The sequence below is a fragment of the Drosophila mojavensis genome, unplaced genomic scaffold, assembly GCF_018153725.1.
Source record: "Drosophila mojavensis isolate 15081-1352.22 unplaced genomic scaffold, ASM1815372v1 contig_136, whole genome shotgun sequence".
Lineage (NCBI taxonomy): Eukaryota > Metazoa > Arthropoda > Insecta > Diptera > Drosophilidae > Drosophila > Drosophila mojavensis.
In genome coordinates, this window is record NW_025318667.1 from 17640869 (window position 1) to 17664800 (window position 23932).

The 23932-nt window shown below is 38.2% G+C and overlaps 1 protein-coding gene across 4 annotated transcripts in view; it reads right to left on the bottom strand.

The window, feature by feature from the left end:
• Positions 1–23932, bottom strand: part of LOC6584093 (protein sprint) — a 121245-nt gene that overhangs the window by 74808 nt on the left and 22505 nt on the right. For 2 of the 4 annotated variants that reach the window (XM_032732000.2, XM_032731999.2), the window contains exon 1: positions 11051–11118. The exons of 1 other annotated variant lie outside the window; for it this stretch is intronic. In XM_032732000.2, the coding sequence (XP_032587891.1) occupies positions 11051–11103 (53 nt within the window). In that variant the 5' untranslated portion in view covers positions 11104–11118. Of the gene's footprint in view, positions 1–11050; positions 11128–23932 lie in introns of those variants that run through there. One more of the 4 variants, XM_032732002.2, reaches the window with a different exon arrangement.

Consider the following 23932-nt stretch of genomic DNA (forward strand, 5'->3'; position numbering starts at 1 on the left):
GTAATAAATGACGAATATGCTCTGCATATGCATGTAACTTATTGAGGATTACAATAAGTTGCAATTAAATGAGTTCTTGGGCAGTGTGCGCTTGTTGTTGTTGCTTCTTTTGATGCTGTGTGAGCGAACGACTGCGTGCGTTTGGGTTTGTGTGTGTGTGTGGAACGAGTTGCCCGTTGCCCGTTGCCCGTTGGCGTTCGTCGCCGTCGCTGTCGCAGTCGCTGCGTTGGCAGCTGCTGCGCTGCCCACATTGGAGTTAGAGTTGCTGCCGCTGCCGCTGCTGTCGCCAATGCTGCTGCTACTGCTGCATGCGAACAAATTGCGCAAATCGCATGCGTTTTCCAATAGCTGCAGATCGCTGGGCGTTGATTGCGTATGCGTGCCATATGCAGCAACTGCAACTGCAACTGCTATTTGCCACGCATTGCAAGTCGTGTGATCAAAATCAACAAATAGCAAACAACAAAAGCGTCTAATAACAAAACAACAAACAAAGCGTCCGCATTGTTTTTGGTCAACCGCATTGCAGACGCGCATTTCACGCGTGCGTTTTACAACACATGCAAGCAAAAATATTACAACAAAAATAAAAAGCAACAAAAACAAAAACTATTTAAAGACCCAGCGCACTGTGCAGAAGAAGCGAAGCTCTCGGCAGCCTAAAACAGACGGCAACATCGTTATCCCCCGCTTGCCCCTGGGCCAAAGTACGTATCTACATACGAAGACACACACACACACACGCTGTCAATGCATCTGCATTTATCTATGTATGCGTGTGGTCTTACTTACAAGTGTGTGCTCATTAAAGTCTTACACTGTCCACCAGCCGCTTGTAAATATTGAAAAACTAAAAATTTACATAAATGAGAAAATACTTTTCATAAAATTACAAGTCAACATATCGATAATGCTAATCTCATATACTTATAATATAATAATATATATTATATTATAAGCATATAATATATATTATATAATATATATTATATAATATAATAATATATATTATTTTCTCATTTTACTTTGCATCAGTCAATGCTCAATTTTAGCGATCACAAACTTTTGTTAGGCTGTGTAAAACGCGCCCAATTCTGCCGACGTCGCTGCTGTTGGCCAAAAAGCTTAGCGAAGCGTGCGAAGCAGCCGCAGCAGCAGCAGCAGACGCAACAGCAAGAGAGCAACGGCGTGTAGAGAGGGAGAGTGGGAGCTGTTGAAGATCGTTCGTTGCATGGCGCTGAAGGCGGCTGCCAAGGAAGTGGAACATGTGTGCGCTTGTCTGTATGTGTGTGTGTGCGTGTGTGTGAGAGTGTGTCTGCTAGTGTGCGTGTATTTAACATTGTCATGGCAAGTTGAACGTGGGAGAGCCCTTCGCCAAGCTGGTTTACAGTTTTGTTCTTGTTGCGGCCTTTGTTCTTGCCGTTGTTGTTGCTATTATTATTATTGTTGTTGTTGCTGCGGTGGCCTCGACCGATCAAGCAAGCAAGCGTTCGACCAGCTGTTGCTTTGTTTTGACTCGAGCAGCGCTGTCGACAAAAGCGACATAAATACGATAAAAGAGAGAGGGAGAGTGACAGTGAGAGAGCCTAAGCATGGAGAGCATAAGCATAGGAATCGCCTGCGTATTCAGACAGCTATTTAGCAGGCGACGCTGACAAATTGTCAGCAATTGGAGTGGGAATGCGAGTGTGGGAGTGTGCGAAAGGGAGAGGGCGAGGGCGAGGGACAGGTTGAGCGTCAGGTGAGCTAAGGCAGAAATAAATCAAAATTAATGCCACACAATTATTAATTAAAGTAATTAATGTGTTGGCCGCTTAGAAAGCTCCAAAATTGCCCGAATGCCATTATAATTCACAATTCTTGACCATTTTGGAAGTGCAAAGGGATTTCGTCTTTCATTACATATGCAAAGCTCGCCCCACACAAACACACACACACATGTGTATACATATATATGTTTAGCTGCGGGAGGGGGGCAGCCGTAAGACGACAACATGTGCTCACAATTGCATTTGCTGTTTCGCTTACACTACCCTCTGTTGCTCCCCTCTTCCCACTCACTATCCCTCTGTTCCTCTCTCGCTCTCATATATTACACAAATTGAAAAACTATTGACAAGGCTTTGCCACTGGCCGCTAACGGGTCCAGGCGGCATTATCACATGCGATAAATATTTATATGGAAATGTAATGACTGCCCCCACTCAGTCTCCCTCCCCTCTTCCCGCCACCCCCTCTCTCTCTCTCTCTCTCTCGCTCACTGCCTTGCTACGCTTTGTCTCGAACGTTGCGCAATTAATGTCACCACATCCTTTGGGCCTTATTAATGTCCTTGGGCCGCATGCCGTCTGGCCGGTGGGCGGCGGGCGGCGGATGGCGGACGGCGGACGGCGTTCGCTGGGTTTGGGGTTCGGCCCATTAATGTCGCCCCATCGCTCCGGTAAAAACAATTAATTTGCCCATAATGCAATTTATATCGGTTTCGGTTTGGGTTCCCCGGCATTTGAGGTCTGGGCCAACAACGGCTTTCTGGTCCATTTGGCTTACGCATATCCTGTGCCAACAGCCGACTCGGCCCTCGGTTTGCCACATAATGTGCATATTTCTGGTTGCTTTTTAAGGCCAAATGATTAATTATTAAAGCGCCAGCAATTCGCAATAAACAATAAACAGTTTTTGGCCAACGGAATGCTCGAAGCGTGCCAAAAAAAAAAAAAAAAAAAAACAGAGCATTGCAACAGACATTCCTGACAGATTTTGCTTGCTTAGACAAAGCTCTACGGAAGCTAAACAGCAGCTGGTTAGCTGCTCCAAAAATTATGTTGGCCAATTAATTATCCATTTTTCAATATGAGAGACAAGCTAGACAAGTGGCTGTCGAGCATGACTGACTGCATAATACTCGTTCCGAGAAAGAAAGCTCCAAAGAGAAGCATAGGCACCCTGAGTCTTCTATGTATCTATATGCTCTTTTTCGGAAGCAAGATTTTAGGGATAAACCAAGATTGTGCAATATATTAAAGACAGCTGTGCCGATATTTTTGAGCGGTGCTGAAAGGAGAGATTCTAGCTGAGTTGGAGGAAATATGGAGATATCACTTACTCCTGCAGTCCTCTCATATATCAGTACAAAATCTTACATATTCCGGAAAATAAAGTATGTATATAAGTATACATATTCATTTTATATGAAATCTTAATGTGATAGAACGGTTAAACTGGTTTCAGTTTCAGAGTTAGTAATCCAAAAACTTTGCAAGAAGTATAGCCAAATCCGAGCATTTTGTACTATAGGATAGGAAACTCTCCTTGAGTTGCCTCAAGAATTCTAAATTTCACATATGTTGTGTTGGCTACATTTCGTACCAATAGTTCCAACAAATTTTATTAAATACAGTTTGTACAGCTGCCCAAAAAGCCTAAAAGCATGCTATGAAAAGTGTTTTAAGAAATGAGATGAAGTCAGATTGAGCTAGAAATTAAGTTGTAAAGAGGAAAGGGGAAATTACATAACCAACTATTATAATATGAACAACTAAGATAATAAGTCAGAGAATATATTTTACCCTTTATATATCACTAAGATAAGTTATAGGATATATTTTATCTTTCGATAGATTGAAAATATATTTAATCTAATATTATTTTCTGTGACTAAAGATCTTTTAGGAGTTCCAAAAGAGATCTCTACAGTTATTCACTGTAATTTGCAATGTAAATTGTGGAAACATATGGAGCGAGGAACGAATATGTGAAGAGGAAAAGGCAAATGAGAATAATTAACCTAAAATTATTGTGAAAAACTAATTGGTAAGAGGATATATTTTATCCTTTGATAGATTAAGGATACATTTCCTATAAAGGAATATATTGTCTGTAAAAGATTCTGAGAGATGATAGAGAGCTCTCATAGTTTTTCCCTATTTTCATTTCTAGAACCTCAATGCGAATGGTGGAAAACAATTTGAACTAGATATTAAGATGTGAATTGGAAAATGACAATAATTAATGTTAGATAATTGTGAAAAACTGAGAAAATATTATTTAAGATTTATCAGCTGATAGATTAAAGATATATTGTCCATAAATGAACATCTTTTCTGTCGCTAAAGATCCATATCAACTGATGGAGAGCGCTCATAGTTTTTCCTTTCTAGGACCTAAATGCACATTGTGGAAAACATTTGAAAACTTGTTTGCTTTCCCAGTTTCCGTCTGCAATTGAGTTCTCTGTTTTTCTCTCGCTTTTTCTGGGAGCCACCCACGAATCAGATCGAATCGGAGACGTTGGCCAGCCAGACAAACGGTTTAGGGCAGCACACATTTTCCCATGCTGTAAACAAGCTGTCAAATTCGGAAAGGGGAGGGGGGATAGACTAACCAGAGAAATGTTCTGCTGCGGCTGCACTCATATGGCATAAAGTTGTTCGAAGATATTCAGCTGGTTGTCAGTCGCCTTCAAGAGGACGACAAAAGCACGCAATACAATTCGAGTGAAACCAAAATACAAAAAGATACAGATACAGATACAGATATAGATACAGATATAGATAGAGATTCAGATACAGCTACAGTTATAGCTGGAAAAAACTTAGTACTTACGACTGCTGAAACGCACGGAAATCAAAGACATACGAGACTCACCTGCAAAAGAGGAAGCAAAAGAAATGACATTAATTAAATTTGTTGCAATTGGCGCTTTAACTAGAGAGGGAAAAAATAACATTAAAGAAAATAAAATAATTAAAAACTTTGGGGCAACATTTTGAAAATTGTTTTGTGGCTCCCACAGGCCATTGACGGGTTCAAGAAATTGGCATTCTATGGGGGGACGACACGCCCACGCCCATGCCCACGCCGTCACGCCGCCTGTTTGCCGTTTGCACAGCTTAAAAATACTTTTTTTTTTACGACAAAGCGCTCGCCCGCTTCTCCCCAACAGCAACAACAACAACAATAACAGCGAATGCCCCCAGGGCTGGGCTGGGGCTGGTTTGGGGACTAGGTAGGGGTCAGCAGCTGTTTTCGGGGCAAGGCGGAACTCGGACAGCCGAGGACAACTGTAGCCTGTAATTAAATAATGCCCATGCCCACTTCCGGCCAGCAGCGGCAACAAAAGATACAAAAGTATCTTAACGGCATGCGGCGCCATTTGAAGTTGAAGTAGCCAACGAAACAAAAAAAAATATACTATATATGTGGCGACGGGCGCGAAGGGAGCGCGGGCCGGAGGGAAGCTGTTTGCTGTCTGGCCAGCAAAAAAAAAAAGGAGGAAGAGAAGTGGCAGAATTAGAGAGAGAGGGGGATAGGGAGGAGGGAGTTATGCACACGCCAAACTATTGCTCCCCTAGGATAAATTAATAAATTTTCAAGCGAAAGTTGCCACAGAGTGAAGGAGCGCAAAGGGTGAGAGAGATAGACAGAGAAAGAGAGAGGGAAAGAGAGAGAGAGAGAGCACGAGCTAGAGCTGGGTATATGAGCAGGCTGCATGGCAAAGCTGCGCAACAAATAAACAAATAATTATAGCCAACATCCCAATGAGTAAAAAGACAAAAAAAATATAATAATAATTATTATCAGCTAGTTGCAAAAACAATGAATTGGAAATACTCTTTGAATAAAAAAAAAAAAAAAAAAAAAAAAAAATAGAAAATAGGAAACAAAATAATAAATTATCAGCTTATTAAGAAGTGAATTTTAAAGATCCTTTTAATTAAAGAAAATAATTATATAGTTAATAATAATAATAATAAACAACAAATTAAGAAATAAAATAAATAATAATAAATAAAAAGAAAAATAGAAAAAAAAAAAATTTATAATAATAAACAAAAAATTAAGAAATAAAATAAATAATAATAAATAAAAAGAAAAATAGAAAACAAAAAAACGACAAAAGTTTTAAACAAGTTTGAGATAAATAAAATTCAAATAGAAAAAAAAAATAAAATAAAATAAATGGGAATAGGAATAAAAAGTTTAAAATATATAAATATAAAATAGTAAAATAAATAGGAATAAAAAGTTTAAAATATATAAATATAAAATAGTAAAATAAAATAAAAAAATAAAGAAAACAAAAAATAAGAATAAAAAATATTAAAAAAATATACAAATAAAATAATAAAATTTTTCGCAATACATGAGAATTGCATGGAAGTACAGTACCGGATTTTTATGAATTAATATCTAACGAATATTTGTATTTATTTCATATCTAGTTAAAGCAAACAATCATTCATATATTTAAATTACATATGACAGATATAACATATATTTATATTTTTAATCAACAATATATAGTTGAGGTCACAGAGAGGCTGCGCAGTTCAGCATACCCTACAGTAAGTTCAGGCTAAAGCCAAACAATGTTAAACTTCTGCTGCCACATCATGAAAAAATAGCATCATGACGATGATGACGATGACGATGATGATGATGACGATGGTGTCTATGCCCGGTCAGATGCGACATTGTATGTTTACGAATATACATATATATATAAATTATACATATATGTATATACACACACACACACACACACCTACATCATATATGTTTGGTATGTCTTTGGATTTCAGTATTTTTATGGATGGATTGTTGTTGTTGTTGTTGTGGTGCGCCTCGCGAATGCAACTCAGAAATTAATAAATATGGCAAACGGCAATTACAATTTGGACTTTCTCCAATCAAACGCGCGCACATGGACAGCGATATGCGACGACCACATAAAATGAGGAATGCACCAGGGATGGGCTATAATGGATAATATTTTATGTAAAGCTACAGACTATCAACAGAGAGTTAGAGATAGGATGAAAGATGGATAAATGGATGGATGAATTGACGGGTTGTTTGAATTATGGATTGACAGACTGATATATTTATATTGGTATGATGTAGTGATACATTGGTATATTGACATATTGATAGATTGATATACTGCTGTATTGACAGATCGATACATCGACAAATTTCTATATTGATATAGTGGCAGATCAATGCATTGATATATTATTTATTGATATATTGATGGATCGATAAACTGGTTGATTGATAAATTGATAGATTCATACTTTGACAAATGGATAGATTGATGGACTGACAGATAGACTGATGTATATCTATTGATGAAATGAATTCATGAGAATCACATAGAGGAGCAGCGCCTTAAAATCTGTTTTTTCAGTTCCACATGCAAGCATCTACATAAACTCATAACATATGTACACACATGCATGTACATACATAGAATAAGGTTTACATTTTAACAAGACCAAAAATCAAACGATGTCAGACTGAACACATCGCATTTACTAATAACTGTATTACTTAACTCCACTGAATACCAAGTTCATTTGACTGTGTTGGAATAGAACTCAACGACCCGAAATGCTAAGGTAGAAGGCAAGGGCGTATTTAATGAATCGAGTTTAGAGTTTTTTTTTTTTTTTTTTTTTTTTTTTTTTTTTTTTTTAAGAAATTCTTCAACCATGTCGTTTACCTTGGCAAATAATATCTAAAGAGTACAATTAAACAATTTATATTATTAACTAGCTAAATATGTATATATAATAGGTGAATTATATACTATATAATAGGTTAATTTAAGTTTAATATGCAAGCTAAAAAATAAAATAAAATAATAATAATTGGAATAATAATAATTATAATAAAATTAATATTAATTAAAAAAAGTTTTTTTTAACAATAATTAAAAAATTAAATTAAAAAAATTAATAAAAAATTATAAATAATAATAATAATAATAATACTTAAAAAAGTAATAATAATGATATTGTATTCTATCTGTATTTAAGCTAATCAAAAAGTTGAGCCACCAGTTTTAGTTTTTCAGCCCTGGCAATTGCATTCTCATAGTTGTCGCATGTGTGTGTGTATGTGCATATGCGTCTGTGTGTGTATGTTGGTGTGCGTGTGTGTGCTGGGCGCAAGCAAACAGTTTGCGGCGCCTGCTCTCCACTCCTGCCAACTGAAGACAATCCATAAACAGTTACGTGCCGCAGCCCTTTAACCCGCTTAACCCACCCGCACGACGACAGCTCACTCCACCCGCTAATGGCAGTCTTTAGCCCCGCTGCCCCATCTGCCCCGCCCTGCTGCACAAATGAAAGCAATAAAATTATGGGCAATGCCATTTTTGGTATTTTCACACCGAGAAAGCGCGTCGTTTGCGAGGGAAAAGTGAGAGAAAACTGAGAGCGGAAAATGGGAAATGAGTGCGATTTTCGCCAAAGTTTGTTTTTCATCTGCTGCTTCATCTGTTACTTCTTTGGGCTTTGGGGTTTTTCATCTTTTGCATCTTTGATGGGCTGCTAAAGAGCCAATACCATTTGCTTGAATTTCGCTCTCAGCCCTGCGCCCCCTCCCCTTTTTTTTTGCGCCATTTAATCAAGAAAAACACTTTTTATTGTGCAAAATTATGACAATTGTTGTTGTTGTTATAATGATTGTTGTTGGTTGTTGCCGTTGCTGGTTGTTAATGTCAAAAGTGTTATTGTTATGCAGACAATTATAGCAAGCGATAAAAATGCTGAGCTCTTTCGGTTTGAGCTTGGAGCGCGCCAGGGGCGGGGGCGGGGGCGGGTGCGGTGACGGGGTCCTAATGAGCCTGGCCAAATGAGAAAATATGTTTATTAGCCAAAAGCAAGAACGAATGAAAAGAACACGAAACGAAACGAAACGAAAAGGATAACGACTTGTTGAAGCAGCTGCGACCTTTTGGCCGCATTATTATTTTCGTTTTACTGCTGCGCTGCGATCAAAGCCAAAGCGATCGATGCAAAGTATTTATTTATTTTAGCCCCAACAGCTGTGCGCTCCACCACGCACCATGCGCCACGCACAAAAGCAAAATAAAATACAGCTGCTAGCAGGCTGTGGGGCCTGAGTGTGGGGTGGATCATCGAAAGCACATTCCATTGGGGCACAGCAGCGCTCGGGGCTTGGGGCTTGATCTAACTGCATATGACAAATGTCAAGTGGTTGACACCACAGCACCACAGCTACACTGTCTGTGGATCAACGTTCCACGACTAACTGCAAAATGACAGCCATCTTTGTCTTTCCATTTCTCCGATCACTGATCTCTACGGAAGTCTTAAGCTTCTCGCAGTTAGAAGATCATTGCAGATGCCGATGCAGATATCTTTATGGGTGGCTTTAATGGAAAAATGAAACGATCGTGAATCGAGGATCGTTAAGCTCCAACGGATCAGTATTGAATATTCAGTTGAAGCTTTTCGCTAACTTCTGCTTAGTAAACGATCGTGGATGCCTAGTTATAGAAGATAATCTTCAGCAGATCAATATTTAATTAATATCCTAGTAATATATTATACTATGACAACAGTAACAAACAGTTTGTATAGCTGGAGGCTAATCTCTGATCGTTAAAGAAATTCCAAGACGATCCTGCATGACTTAGCTTGAAGATCACTGCAGATGCTGATACAGACGCTATGCCCTGATTCACGCACTAAATAAAGTCTCATATGAAAGCAACATGAATATCAGCTGGCAAGATCGTAGTTACAGAAGCTCCGATCGGTGCATCGACGCATCGGCAACAGTGTGAAATGAGTGTGTAGAGGCTTCAGCTATGCGGCAAGGCCTCATTCATCATATTTAATTATGAAATGAAAAAGATTCCTTGTAAGGCAATCAAGATCATATGTTGCATAGCACATCAATTATATGCTCCATTAATGGCCAAGAACAGCCACTGATCGCAGACAGAATGTGGAACACAACTGAGCCGAGCTGAGCTGCCAAGGATCGTGTCGTGCTTCAGGGCAGCAGTAAAATATCATACATCATGCCAATTAAGTTCAATTAAACACCTTTGGAAGTGCGCTAGATCGATCGTGCAGGTGCTCGATCACTGAATGCAGCGCGATAATAAAAGTGGAATGATCTATATAAACTTTAACTAGCATCAGGCAACGACAATTGGCAATGATGGGCAACTGATCGTGTTTTGTTTAGGCTATGGGGAATGATCATGAATGTAACTTCACTGTTGAGGTCTTTTAAGTAAAGTCAAATGTCTTATTAAACTTACTTATTTTTAAACTTGATCGTAGCTCGTAAAAGCAGCAACTGATCGTGTTTCGTTTAGGAAATCTTAGCTGATCGTGAATAGAAGAGCAAGTTTTAAGGACGAAAATATTTTAAATATAATAACAATTTAAACTTGAGAATCATTAACTCTCAGTGTGAGGAATGTTTAGCGATCGTGGTCATAAATAAAATAAGAAAGCCCCTTGAAACATTAACTTGCTACCAAAAACTAGAACTCTACTCGTCGTTAGTTAATGAAGCAACTGATCATGGTTAGTTTAAGTTATGCCTACTGATCGTGAGTAGATCCATCCAATAAATAAATAAAAATCAAGCAACTCCTTACACTTCAATTTGAAGCAAGAATTATCAACTCTGATACTTTACTGATCGTGAATGGCAGCCAAATTTTCTGACCTATGTAAATGAACAAAAATAGTTCCTTAAACATCAATTTACCACAAAAATCAACCCAAGTTAGTTAAAGATGCAGCTGATCACAAAAAGTCAAGCTGAACTCTGAATGGCATCTCCATGGAGCAACGTACGATCAAAGATGCTGCCGACACATCATGCAAAGCTCATGCATCTTAGACTGACAACAAATATGTGTGGCTCTAAAAAACAAATAAGAAAATAAAGAAAATCCAGAGCAGTTCCTGCTTCTGTCGAGGATCAGCAAAAATAAGATCGATCGTTAATTCAGTTGTCGCTACAGTTTCCTGCACTTAGCAAATAAAAATAGCAAACAGGCTGCCTGCTGCCTGCTGACTGCTGACTGCTGCCTGTGGCAATTGCCTGTTGCCCGTTGCCCGTTGCCACAAGTTGCAGTGGGCGCATTGTCGATCTTTTCTGCACATCGCCTGACCCATATTTATTTTTGGCATTGGTATTTGCTTATTTTAAGATAGAGTTTCGTTTGTGCAACACTCGTGCCTCTCGTGCCACTCGTGCGCCGCTCACTCACCGAAATGGAAAGAACTTTTCCAGAAAATGTCGTCCCAGGCTGGTCGTTGTCATAATGCTTGAGAGTTTGGGTTGCTGTTGCCTGTTGGCGCCCAAGACTGAAGAACACTTAACTGCACTTTTGCGTCTCACTATAACACTATATATATATATATATGTGTATATAGATATATATGTATATGTGAGTGTCTGTGTGTGTCTGTGTGAATTGCAGTGCTGCAAACTGCGCACAATGGCTATGAAAAATACGCTTTAATTAAACTAATCAGACGATATTATACACACACATAAATGTATATATATATATAAATGTATAAACATATACATATATACATATGTAAACACAATGCACAACAGACGCCCACACACACACACACACACAACTGCACAAACTTTAGTTCTACATATATTTCAAATGGGCTTCTTTGATGAGCGCTTTTCATTAAATGCAAAATTTCCAAAAAAAAAAAAAAAAAAGAGCAACAACAACAAAAATAAAAACAAACAATTCAAATTGGTGTTAGACGACGACGCGTTTCGCTAGCGTTTTGTGCGCGTTTTTGGCTCGCCCGAAAAGTTCTGTTAAGTGGCAGGAACTATACGCATTCGATGATAAATAAATCGGTTTCAATGAGCACATAAATCATGTATATATGTAATTGTATTTGTGTGTGTATTGCGTGTGTGCTTGCAATGACTAAGCAGAGACAAAGATTCATATGCTTTGGCCGATTAATCTGTATCCAGTATATATGTATGTATATATACATATATATATATAAAGTACATACATACATATATCTAAGCCTCTTTCAAAAGCAGGCGTGTCTGCGCTTAATATTGAAATAGTGAAAATATTTTTTTATTTTTAAGAATTATATTGTTTTATAGAATTATAAATTATTTTTCATTTTTAGCTTTAATCGTAAACGAACTATTTCGCAATTTAGATGATTAATGAGCTGTTTTTTCTTTATATAGATAAATCGAGTGGGAATTACAAAAAGCCACCCAGATTAAGGGAAACTATAAAACTGCAAAAAAAAACAGTAAAAAACTTAGTATTTAAACAAATACATATACATATGTATAACTGTATACGAGATATGTTCAACATGTATTGGTGTGTGTTAAGTTTCAAGTGCATCATAATAATTGGGATTACTTTAAAGGAAACACAATGTAACATTCATGAATAGAACTCGTTTGAAGTCAATACTCGCTATACCTTTATAAGTTTTTCTTATATTCTTAACTTTCTTTAACTGAACAAAAAAATAGACGTACTTCTTTGCTAGCTCTAACTTTTCAATTAAACTAATTGTAAATATAAATATTCACTTATCAAAATATCTAAATGATGCCCAAATTTTGCTATTAATATAATCGCTATTATTCTATTATAATCAGATGAAATTCATTTCATTAAAATCCTTCTCCCTCTCACTCTCTTGCTCTTCCTCAGCATCCATGGCAAAAGCTACCAAATTCTACATTTATCTCAACTTCTTAACTGATCTGAACTCTTGGTTTGAACTTTGCGGGATGACAAAAACAAAAACAAAGAAATGAAATACAGAAAAGACAATTGTAATGACAATAACAACAGGCATAAAAAAAAACATTACATAAATTGCGAATTTCATTTACTGAACTTCATTGTTGTTGTTGTTGCTGCTGCTGCTTCTTCAGTTTGTCGTTTGTCGAATGAAAAAGAAATACAATAATAACAAAAAAAGCTCTGTTTTTTTTTGCGCTGCGTCTTAAGCGGCCTGCGCAGTTGAGCGTTACCGTTAGGCTACAGGTTACAGCACAAGAGCAAAAAAGCAGAGACAACAACAGAGACAACAACAGTTGAAATTTATTTGAGGCTGGCGAATTTCGCTTGATTTGAATGAATCACAAGCGACCTGCGCGGGAGTCAGTTTGAAGAGGGTAGGGCACACATACACACACACACACCTTAAGAGTACACACACACTTCGTTTACGCGGCGATTAAGCAGAGGAGCCGCGCCGCAGCGTCAAAGAACGACGACCGAAGACCGAAGACCGACGAAGACGATGCCACGCGCGTTCGCATTGAAAGTTTGCCAGTGACTGAAGGCGACGACGACGACAACGACAACTCGGCGTCGTGCACGCTGACTGCGGCCGGCGGCCGCCCCCCGAGCCATTGGCGCACTCAGCAAAGAGTGCGAGAGAGAGCCGCAAAGGCCGTGAAAGCAGCGCTGGGAGAGCGACAGACCGTCTGAGCGTGCTGGAAAGAGCGTAAAAATAAGTGCAAAGCTATTGCCGCATGCGTGCGAGAGAAAGAGGCGACGCGCTAAAGGAATTGGAAAATGGAATTTAAGATTTGGTTTTTGTTTTTTGTTTGTTGTTGTATTCTGCTTCTTTTTTTTTTTTGTATTTTTTTTTCGGTCAGGAAGCCATTTGCTGCTTGCTGGCTACCCGCTGAGTCACAACTGGTGGCAGGTTCAATCAACTGCAATTGAGCTGTGCGGCAATCAAATCGATACACGAATGGAAACAGGCAGCAAAATGCAAATTAATTAACCGCCGCAGTGTGCAGACAAAACGGGGAAAATGTAATATCGCAATGAGAGCGAAATAGTTCCAGTTTCCAAGGCATGGTTTACCAATCGCTGACCACGCTATGCGCTATTCGCTGCCCGCTGCCCGCTGCCTGCTGCCTGCTGCCAATTGCTATCCATTCACACACATGTTGTTCAGCTTGGACCGGCTTGGCAGCGATTTTCTCAGTTCAGTTGCAGCGCTTTTCACCGGACAGGAGGCCGACGCGTCGGTCTGGTTTTTCCGCGACTGGCGTTGCCCTCCGCTATTACTGCAGCTCTGCATGCGGAAATGTGTGAAAGAGAAAGCGCATAATCCAATAAAAGCCAACCAAACAACAACAACCTGTGCAGCAGGCGTAAAGGTTTTTTGCAATTGCTATTGTTGTTGTTGTTGTTGTTGTTGTTGCCATGATAAAATAGCTAACAACAAGTGCAGCAGCCCTGAGGCAGCGGCAAGTGGTAAGGCGAAACCCGTTGCGGCCTCCACTAGGAAGCAAACACAGCAAGGCGACAGAAGACAACAAGAGCGAGAGTGTGTGTGTGTGTGAGAGAGAGAGAATGTGTAAGATAGAGAGAGGCGATAACAAGAGCGAAGCATTGATCAAAAGCATTAACTGAGCTCTCAAGCGTAGCTGGAACTGGCCACTGCAACTAGATTCCAAATGCAAATACCCAATGCCAGGCGTAGAAGAACCAACATAATAACAATAATAATAATAGTAAGGATAAGAAAATAGCCAAAGGCCTCTCTAGCAAGTGATTTACTATATAAATTAGTTTTAATTTCATATTATCGCTAAGCTCTCGATAATGTTAAGAAGAAAAGCAAGAAAAATACGGTCGAGTCTCGATAATTTGTACCTCCGAAAATCGCAACAACTTGAAAAATTGTTTATCCCTTTGAAAAATTTGCATTCTCGACAATTGAATTTGAATTTCAGTGTAAATCGAAAAAACTGATCCTCGTGCCATTTTGAATTATTATAATTAATTTTTATAATCTAATTATTATAATCTAATTTTCCATTTTCAATGAGTTTAGGCTATAATAATGAAGTATAAACAGTTTTAGGTGTAAGAGTATTGACAATGTGTGGAAAATTTATAGATAAAAATTGTTTTCCTTCAGTAAATTTCCATGTATGTGACTATTAGTATATGTATATAGATGTATACCCATCTATATTGAAGTTTGATTTATATTAAATATATTGTATATAACAATATAAGTTTTTTCCTTACTAATTTCAATAAATATATATACATTGAAATTAATAAATCTCTATGTTTTATCTAAAAACGATGCTCTCTATACAATTTGTAAAATATTTAAGAAGATTAAGCCTGAGTGCAACTTATTTGATTAAATTAATTTCCCACCTAGAACTAAGCTATTATAGATCTATAAAAAACAAAGTCTCTAAAATGAAAAAAAAAACAAAAAACAAAAACTGATTTACTATCATATTACATTCTGTTTATTGGTCTAACAATTTTTTTTAAATTTTTATTTTTCCAACTTACTCTATTCTTTAGTTCCAGACAGACTCCTTTTGGCATAGATCTTCAGCTAGACATTTTTTCTATGGTCCAGCTCACATGGACTTGGAGTCAAATTATGACATTTTTAGCTTAGATTTTTAGCTCTTTTTTTTTGCTTGCGCAATCGTCACCAAAATGAATGCGAAAGTGGCAAAAGCAACAACAATAACTCTCAAAATGAATATGTGCTTAGCGGAGGCAACTAGCCATAAAAGTGATAGACATATTAACCCAGTACTCCACATTTCTCTAGCTCGACGACGGCGACGCTGAACAAAGTAGCAATTTTCAGCTTTGTTGCGTGTGGGAGCCGCAGAGAGAGAGAGAGAGAGAGAGACAGATAGAGGGGTAGACAGAGAGAGTAAGAGGAACGGTGGAGGGGTTCGAGTATTGGCATAAGTGAAGCATGCATGCCAGACACGCGAATGCGATAAAAACCGATGCTTGGCGCTGCCGACGTCGACGTCGACGTTAGCGTCCGCGTCGGCGGCAGTGTGGAAAATTTAGTGGCAACCATTGCATTCAACGAGCCAAAAAAAAAAAAAAAAAGTAAATAAAAGGAGCAAACACACACAAGTGGCTGCTCTTATCTCTAGCTGCTGCTGCTGCTTATTTACGACACGACTCGATTCCTCTGGCCCATGCCCCGCCCCGCTCCACCCACCTGCCCACCAAGTTGCCAATACACTTTGCAAAAAGTAGCAAACCTTTTTCGTTTTTTCCCCTTATTATTCCTTTTTTTGCTGCCCGTTTCCATTACAAATTGAAAAACTGGTTTATGACTCGGCTAACTTTTGCTACGTGCACTGAAAAGCCAAGAGCCCAAAACAAAAACTGTTGCATGCTTTGCGGCCGGAAAATTATCTGCCTGCATAGCTTAGTGTGTATTCTTGGAGTGTTGCGGGTGGGTGCGGGGCAGTTGCTGCCATGGACTGGGGTTGAGGTGCGACGGTCACTGCGCCAACAGCTAATGGCAATGGCTGATCGACTAAGCGGCTTAGCAGCAGTGGGCTGGTGGGGTGGTGGGGTGGTGGGCTGGTGGGGTGGGTTAGTGGTGCGGCAACAGCAAAGCCTAAGCCTGCAAAATGCGTCGTCGTCTTGGCTTTACATTTGCCTTCACCTTCTGTTATTATTAGTGTATAATTAGGGCTGAAGAGCATGTGGACTATGCTGTTCGATTTGTGACACATACGAAGAATGGAATAAGTATATTTAAGGAAATAAATACATATGTGGGGATATTGATAAATAATGTTGTATATATCTATTTAGTACAATGCAAGTGATTTATCGATTAATATAAATTACAAAATAATGTGAATATTTGAAGAAATGAATGTATAGATCGAAAAACTATGATAAACTCGTACAGCGTAAGGTATACACGAGTATGCATGCAAATCTTCAGCTCTCTAGCTCTTACATCTTCTGAGATCAACTTGCTCATACGGACAGACGGACAAACGGACAGGGCTACATCGACTCGGCTTATGTAGTATGTATTAATTTCAATTAATATTATATGTTTTCTTGGCGTTTGAAGTTGAAAAAAAAAAAAAACGGATATTAATGTTACTCACTGTATATATGCAATTGTGTTCATAACAATTGTTGATGTATCTCTATATATTTGATAAATCAACTATTCTGACATCCTTCTAATGTAATATACTTTTAGATATGATATACTTTTTCAGAGAGTTCTAACTTGGTTTTTTTAACTACATTCTATAGCGATTTTATAGCTAACTCAAGCTAAAACTGAAAATTGTCAATATTTTATTATAATACAATATATATAAAAATTTGTATAGTTTTTTTTATTTATTATTTATTTATGTTTATATTGTTTACATACACACTTCCCTCCATATTGTACCTATCATTTCTGTTCTTATATTTAGGGCATTCAAGCGTCGCTACAACTTTGGATCTGAATAAATTTTCATCTCTCGCCAAGGATTACTCAGTTCAATGAAAATGCGTTGCGGCACGCGTGTCTGCTCGCTAAATTCCATACACTGCACCACCTGTCTAGGCATCAGTCTGTCTCAATATATGAAAGTGTGTGTGCGTGCGTGGGTGTGTGTGAGTGAGTGTACATGCGTGATAAATGGCTTTTATCTTTTTAAAGCACTTCAGTGCACGGCTTTGCTAACTTTTCGCTGTTGCGGCCTCATATATACAAATACATATACATATACATATACATATGTACATATATATGCTGAAAGTTGAAACGTGAAAAAAAAAACAAGAGAAATCGTTGACGCGGCTACTACCAAAAACGAAAACAACAGTATTCCATGTGAGTGCCACGCCCACACCCGCATGGCATGCAGCATGCGGCGCACACAACTGCACAGCGCAGATCGTGTCCTTGTCCTTGTCGTCCTTTTCGTCCTTTGTTAGCTCCGCGTCATTTTGTGCGCGTTATGAGCAAGTTAATTATGGAGTCTGATATTTTTCTTACACTTTTCGCAATTTTTTTCGGCTGCTGTGCGCTGCGTTAGACTCGATGGGGCATATCAGCTGTTCGGCTGTAGGGTATTTGAGCTCAAGTGAGCTTGAAGCTTTTTGGCGGAGTTGCAGAAAGCTCTTTAATTTAAGATTAAAGTTTGAAAGCTGCACTGAAGCGATTACAATATGAGCTGAAGCTTAACGTTCAGCTTAAAGCTTTACAGCTGTCAGTTTTAGAGAAAATTGTATTCAAGTTGTAGATTGTCTATGTAAACTAGGTAATGTGTAAATTATCACTGAAAGCTCACTAGCATAAAACTTAAAGCTTTTGAAAGCTGTCTTAAATAATATTGATTGAAGCTTAGCGACATGACTTTTTTACTTCAATTCAGTTAAGCTTCCATTGCACTGTTAGATACGGCTTCAAGTTTGATCTGCTATGAAAGCTCATTAATTACAGATATATATTGATTTGCTTTATTGGGTACAGCTTAAAGCTCGACTTATAATATAAAGTTCATTAATTATATCAAAACTTTGGCAAACTTCTTGAAGCATAAACTCTTTAAAGCTTTTCTTGATAATTGGCTAATTGTTTACATCACTTCAGTGGAGTTTCCACCATAGTGATACAGCTTTAAGCTTTGCCCTATTTGTAGAAAATGTTTCTTAGCTTGATCATACTAAGCTTTCTAAAAGCTACAATTTGAGCCCAATTTATGTAGTACTTTAATTCAAGTCTTAATCTTTATTAGTTTTCTTTAGTTAGAGGTTTTCTATATTCCGTATGAATGTATATTGATATAACACAAACTTATTCAAGTGTGATTCACGAGCTTTCTCTATAAATACATCATAATGCACTCTTGAAAAGTCTTCACAAATTCGCTTCAGCTACCAAGTAAAGCTGTTGCTCCTATAGCTCCCATAGCTCTATTGGAATGATTTTTTCTCTTGCAGATTCCCTTCAGTCTTTATCGAATTCTAAGAGCATTCGCTGGTGCTTAAGGCCGACCCTCATGATTCGCATGAGTCATTCGGAAAACTGCGCAAAACTTTTGATGCTGCTTATGAAATGCGTTGCAGGCTCCACTACTTAAACTGTGGCCGAATGGGTAGCAGGCAGGAGGGCAGGCGGGGTGGGTTGGCGACATTGGGGGCTCTAGCATGGGGGAGTTTGCCACCGTTAGCTTCATGTTATCATTAATATTTAAGCGTCGTCGATTCAATCGATTGATGTCGTAGACGAGAGCGAGAAACGAAGAAGATGAAGATGAAGAAGAAGACGAGACGGCGGCCAAAGGAGCCAAAGCAGCATAAAATGCGCAAAAACTTGCCAACTCTGCTGGCATATGTGAGCGAGTGTGTGTGTGTGTGTGTGTGCGTGTCAGTTGTATCTGCTAAGTGCGCACTTGATGGACAGGACGACAGGGCGTTTGGGGAGCATCAGCATCAGCATCAAGTCAAATTGAAGTTGAATTCCTTGCGTCGCGCTTAATGAGCGAAAAGTAATTACTTAATTAGTGACTCTCTCTCTCTCCCTCTCTCTCTCTTTCAGTGTGTGTGTGTGTGTGTGGGTGAGCCATTAAAGCAGCTTAACATTGATGCTCAACTCGCATTTAAACTTGATTAGTTTTATGACTCCACCTCCAGCCTTTACGCCAGGCTTACCAATCGCAATTCCTAATCACTGGCTCGCCGCGTGCAACGCCTGCCAAAGCAAATCAAAATCCAATCAATAGACAGTTGGCATATTGATTACCACCCTACGTGCTACCCCCCACCCAATAGCTGTTTAAATGGCCAAGCCAGCCCGGCGCGACATAAAACCAAAGAAGGGAACAGAAATCTTTATGTTTGTCAGATAAAAAAAAAAAAAAAAAAAAAAAAGAAAAAACAAAACGCAAGTTGCCTACTTTTGAGTGGGCGCCTGTTTTATGGCCCAGCCGAGACAGGCAGCCCCCGTTGACACGCCCACCCCCTCCACCCACTACCAGATGACAAAAACATTTTGCATACTTTTAAGCGCGCACATAAAATTCCACTTTTTGACATAAACACCACAAAATGGAGCGCCGCAACACCTGCGACGCAACGCCGACGGCCGACGGCGACGCCTGCAACGGCAACAACAACAAATCAAAAGCGCGACTATAACGGCACAACAAGCGGGCGCTTAGGGGGCTGAGGGGGGATGGCTTAGGTGCTGGCAGTAAATAAATAAAAGCAATAAACAGACGACAGACGACAGATGACAGCAGGCGACTTAAGTAGGCGAAACACAGACACACACACAGACACACAGACCTATACTTATACATATATATATATATAGATCAATCTACATATACATATGCATATGTGTGTATATGTGCCATACTTTCATTTCTATAATTTGTGCAAAAAAAAAATAAAATAAAAATAAAAATAAAAATAAAATAAAACCGGCGAAAATTTATTTTTTTCTTGGCAGCCTTGAAACTTTGTCAAGTCAATTTTTTGTAATGATATAATGCCTGTCATGCGATATATATATGAGCATATATAGACATACATATATATATGCATCGATATAAATATATATGCATGAATGTGTATATACAGTTAGACATTAGACTCGTCTAGGATTTCGAATGAATGAATGCGTTTAGTGCTTGACTGAGCACAAGTGGAATAAATACATACATACAAATATATTCTATAGAAATATAGGTACATATAATGTGATTCAATTGCTGCATAAAGCTAAGATCAGTTAACCAAGCATTTAATTATAATATATTATGGAGCATATATACCATATGGACTCCATATTTGTGAAATTGCATGATGAGCTTTATCGAGCGATATGGCATCTTGGTTACGCACACAGGATGGCTGCACTAATACAAGAACAAGAATTTGAGAGCTGTATTGATAGAGGCTGGTTTGATTAAGCGAACTTTAAGTTCTCACAGTTATTTCAAGTTCTCTTAAGTTGTTCAAGTTGAGTTCAATTTTTGACTTATTCTTAATATTCTGTTAAATTTCGTTAATTATTATTCTGTAAATGATTTTTAACATTAAATTATATACTCAATAATTGATATATATTATTGGTCAACTGTAGATTTAGTTCGTTGACGCAAGATAAAGACTTGGTATGGGCTTGAACTTGGTGGACTTGGTGCGTAGGGTTGCCAGATGGGTCCGTCGAATGTGGACAACCCTGTGGGTGCATAAAACTAAATACTCGCTATGGACGAGGTTATCTGAGTGCATTATCAATAAGATCAATGAGAGCATCGATTATATTTGAGTTCATTTCGAAGAGTGGGCATATTAGTGTACTCTCCACTTCGCTATGCTCACACTCTATATAAGAACAGTTTGAAATTGAAACCTGAGGCGATCGGTCGAACATTACTAATGCAGAAGCATTAGCTTTGCTCGCTCAGTCTCTATGGGACATACTATATTGACTCAAGCCCTCGTCCTGATCGAGAATTTATATACTTTATGTGGTCTGCTACGCTTCTTTTTCACATTACACTACATTTTCACAAAACCATTATACCCTCACTGCTCATTTTTAATGGGTGTATTTATATTAAAAATATGTATTACATATACATAGCCATACCTAAAACTCAGTAAATAATATTTTTAATGCATATATGGTTATCATGGAATATAAATGGGATATCAGACTGTATATATTCATGGATCCTATTTAAATATATATTTTGCATAGAAACTTAAGACTTGAATTTCATACTTTTAACTTTATTTGAAATAAGCAGATATATTAATAAAATATTCATTGGAATACGCATACATATACATATAGGATATCAGGCATACATTATCTATTAAATATTATTATTATATTAATTGCACAATTTCCATTCCCTTATATATTTGTCTAAATCGTATAACAGAACTCCAACTGATATTATTATCAAAGAACTTTTCAGAGTATATTAAAGCGGAATATACACAATGTATTGTATAGCTAGTACTAGTACATATATCTTAATGATATATAGTATTCGCAGCGGAATGTGTAACATTTATATATAACAGTTCATATTGTTCACACAGCGCTTTCAACTGAAGGCAATAAACATCGTCTGCTTCTTCTTTATTTTTGAGCCAACTTGGGATTACGAATTCAGGCAAGATGGCGGCTCAGCCAACTGTCATATGTACGTACAACTGTAGAAGGTATAGGGGAGTTCGGGTTGGGGCTCTGGGGTTGGGCCTGAGTGGATTACACGCACAGAACAAGCTAAAGACGTCGCGAATGAGATCTATGTTGCTTTTTATGCTCTTGTCCTTGGGAACCTGGGCACGAGGCATGCGAACGATGTGGACCCTGTGTGTGTGTGGGGCAGTGGGGGGAGGCAGGTGGTTGAAAAACAACAGTTGGAATTCCCATGGTGGCAAACTTTATTCTATTACGACTTGCGAACACACAACAAACAGCGAACAATTGAAAGTTGTGCCGTCTTTTGGCCATGTTCGAAAGCTTTGGCTGCTTCAACTGCGGTTGCCACTGTCTGCCTCTGAGCCAAGTTGATGCCAAGCATCTCGGTGGTGCCGTGACGCCACATTTATGGCATTTGGGATTTGCATGCAGCTTAAGAGTTGCGCGAGAATTAGTTGAGTTCGAATACATCGCTTGGGCGCGACTGAGCCATTAAAATGATTTAAATTAGTTAAGCGTACGCAGACAAACAGTGCAACATGGGGCATTAGCTCTCTGCTGGCAGCTGCAGCATTTCCTAAGCCAATTAACTAGCAAAGCAGCTTAGCTAGATGCCTAAACGGAACAGCGGGTGGACAGCTAATAAAACAGTCATGCTTAATACCATTTTCAAGTATGTAACAGTATTTACCTGCTAGATACCCTAGACTCAGGCAGATTAAATATAATATTGATTTGTCTTGACTGCTTTGTCTATAGGACTGCTCTTTGTGATTGATTTTACTATGCATTGATTTGAAATACTTTAAAAGTAATAGACAGAGAATTAATAGATAGATTAACGAGATTCACGGAATATGCTAAATATTCCTTAGCTTCAGATGGTTGAAGAGTTGTTTAGCTTTTCATGTGCATCAACACTTTTCTAAATTGAGTAGACTCGATTCTCCATAATATTCTTAAATATCTTGTGCTTAAAAAGTATTCTGAAAGAGTATTTCCTTTTCCTATTCCTAATATTCCGAATTTTCTATGCTTATAGAGTATTTCTTCTGGCTCTACCAGCTTTAAAAAGATTTCCTAAATTTTTTTTTTTATGATAAAAGAAGAAAAATTTGTTCTATTTGTACTCCCAAAATATTCGTATACTTCAACATGACAAAACAACATAGGTTCATTCTATATAGAAACATATATAGATCTCTTACAGAATAGTAAGCTTTCTATGACTAAAATTCCTTTTCTGTTTTTGAAACTGAATAAACAACTTTTTAAACAAGTAAGAAGGCTCCAGTCGAGACTGGGAGATACCCTGAACCCTCCAAACTGATATTCTAATCATTCTGGACTTCTTTTATGCAGACATACATACACATGCACTTATAAGCACGCGCTCTGCTGACTGCGCAGTAAGCAGCGGCTGCGCTTGAGCTGCACTGTAGTGTGGGCAATATTATGAGAATTTATTTGTTGAATAATTTCTTTTGTAGACATACGATCTTAATGAAACTTTTAGAGCGTAATCATATGGCTAAAATGTGTGTACATTCCAAAGCACAAGTCTCTAGTACTTGAAATACGTTTTTTACAAATTGGGGGCGAAGGGGGCGTGGTATCCAAAATCTGTAAATTACAAAATCTTTGTATCTATTAACTTTAAATACAACGCAAATTTGAAGTCCCCAGGTCTAAAAGTGTTCAAATTAGGCTGAAAAAACAATGTCAAATTTTCGATTATTCTCGATAAAAAAGTTATCGGACGAGTTATCGAAAAAATAAAGTAAACTTGTACTGCCTATGGTATACACGAGTATGCATGCTCATACGGACGGACGGACGGACGGACAGACGGACAGGGCTATATTGACTCAGCTCGTCGTCCTGATCAAGAATATATATACTTTATGGGGTCTGCGATGATTCCTTCTGCCTGTTACATACTTTTCACAAAACCATTATACCCTGATTTCCCATTTTCAATGGGTTCAGGGTATAAATAGAAAAGCTTTCCATCTGTCCATATAAGTTTTTAAATATTAGAAAACGTGTTAAATTAAAACTCCTTTACTATAATTATAAACTCGAAAGACAAAAAATAAAGAGAGCTACTTCTGCCC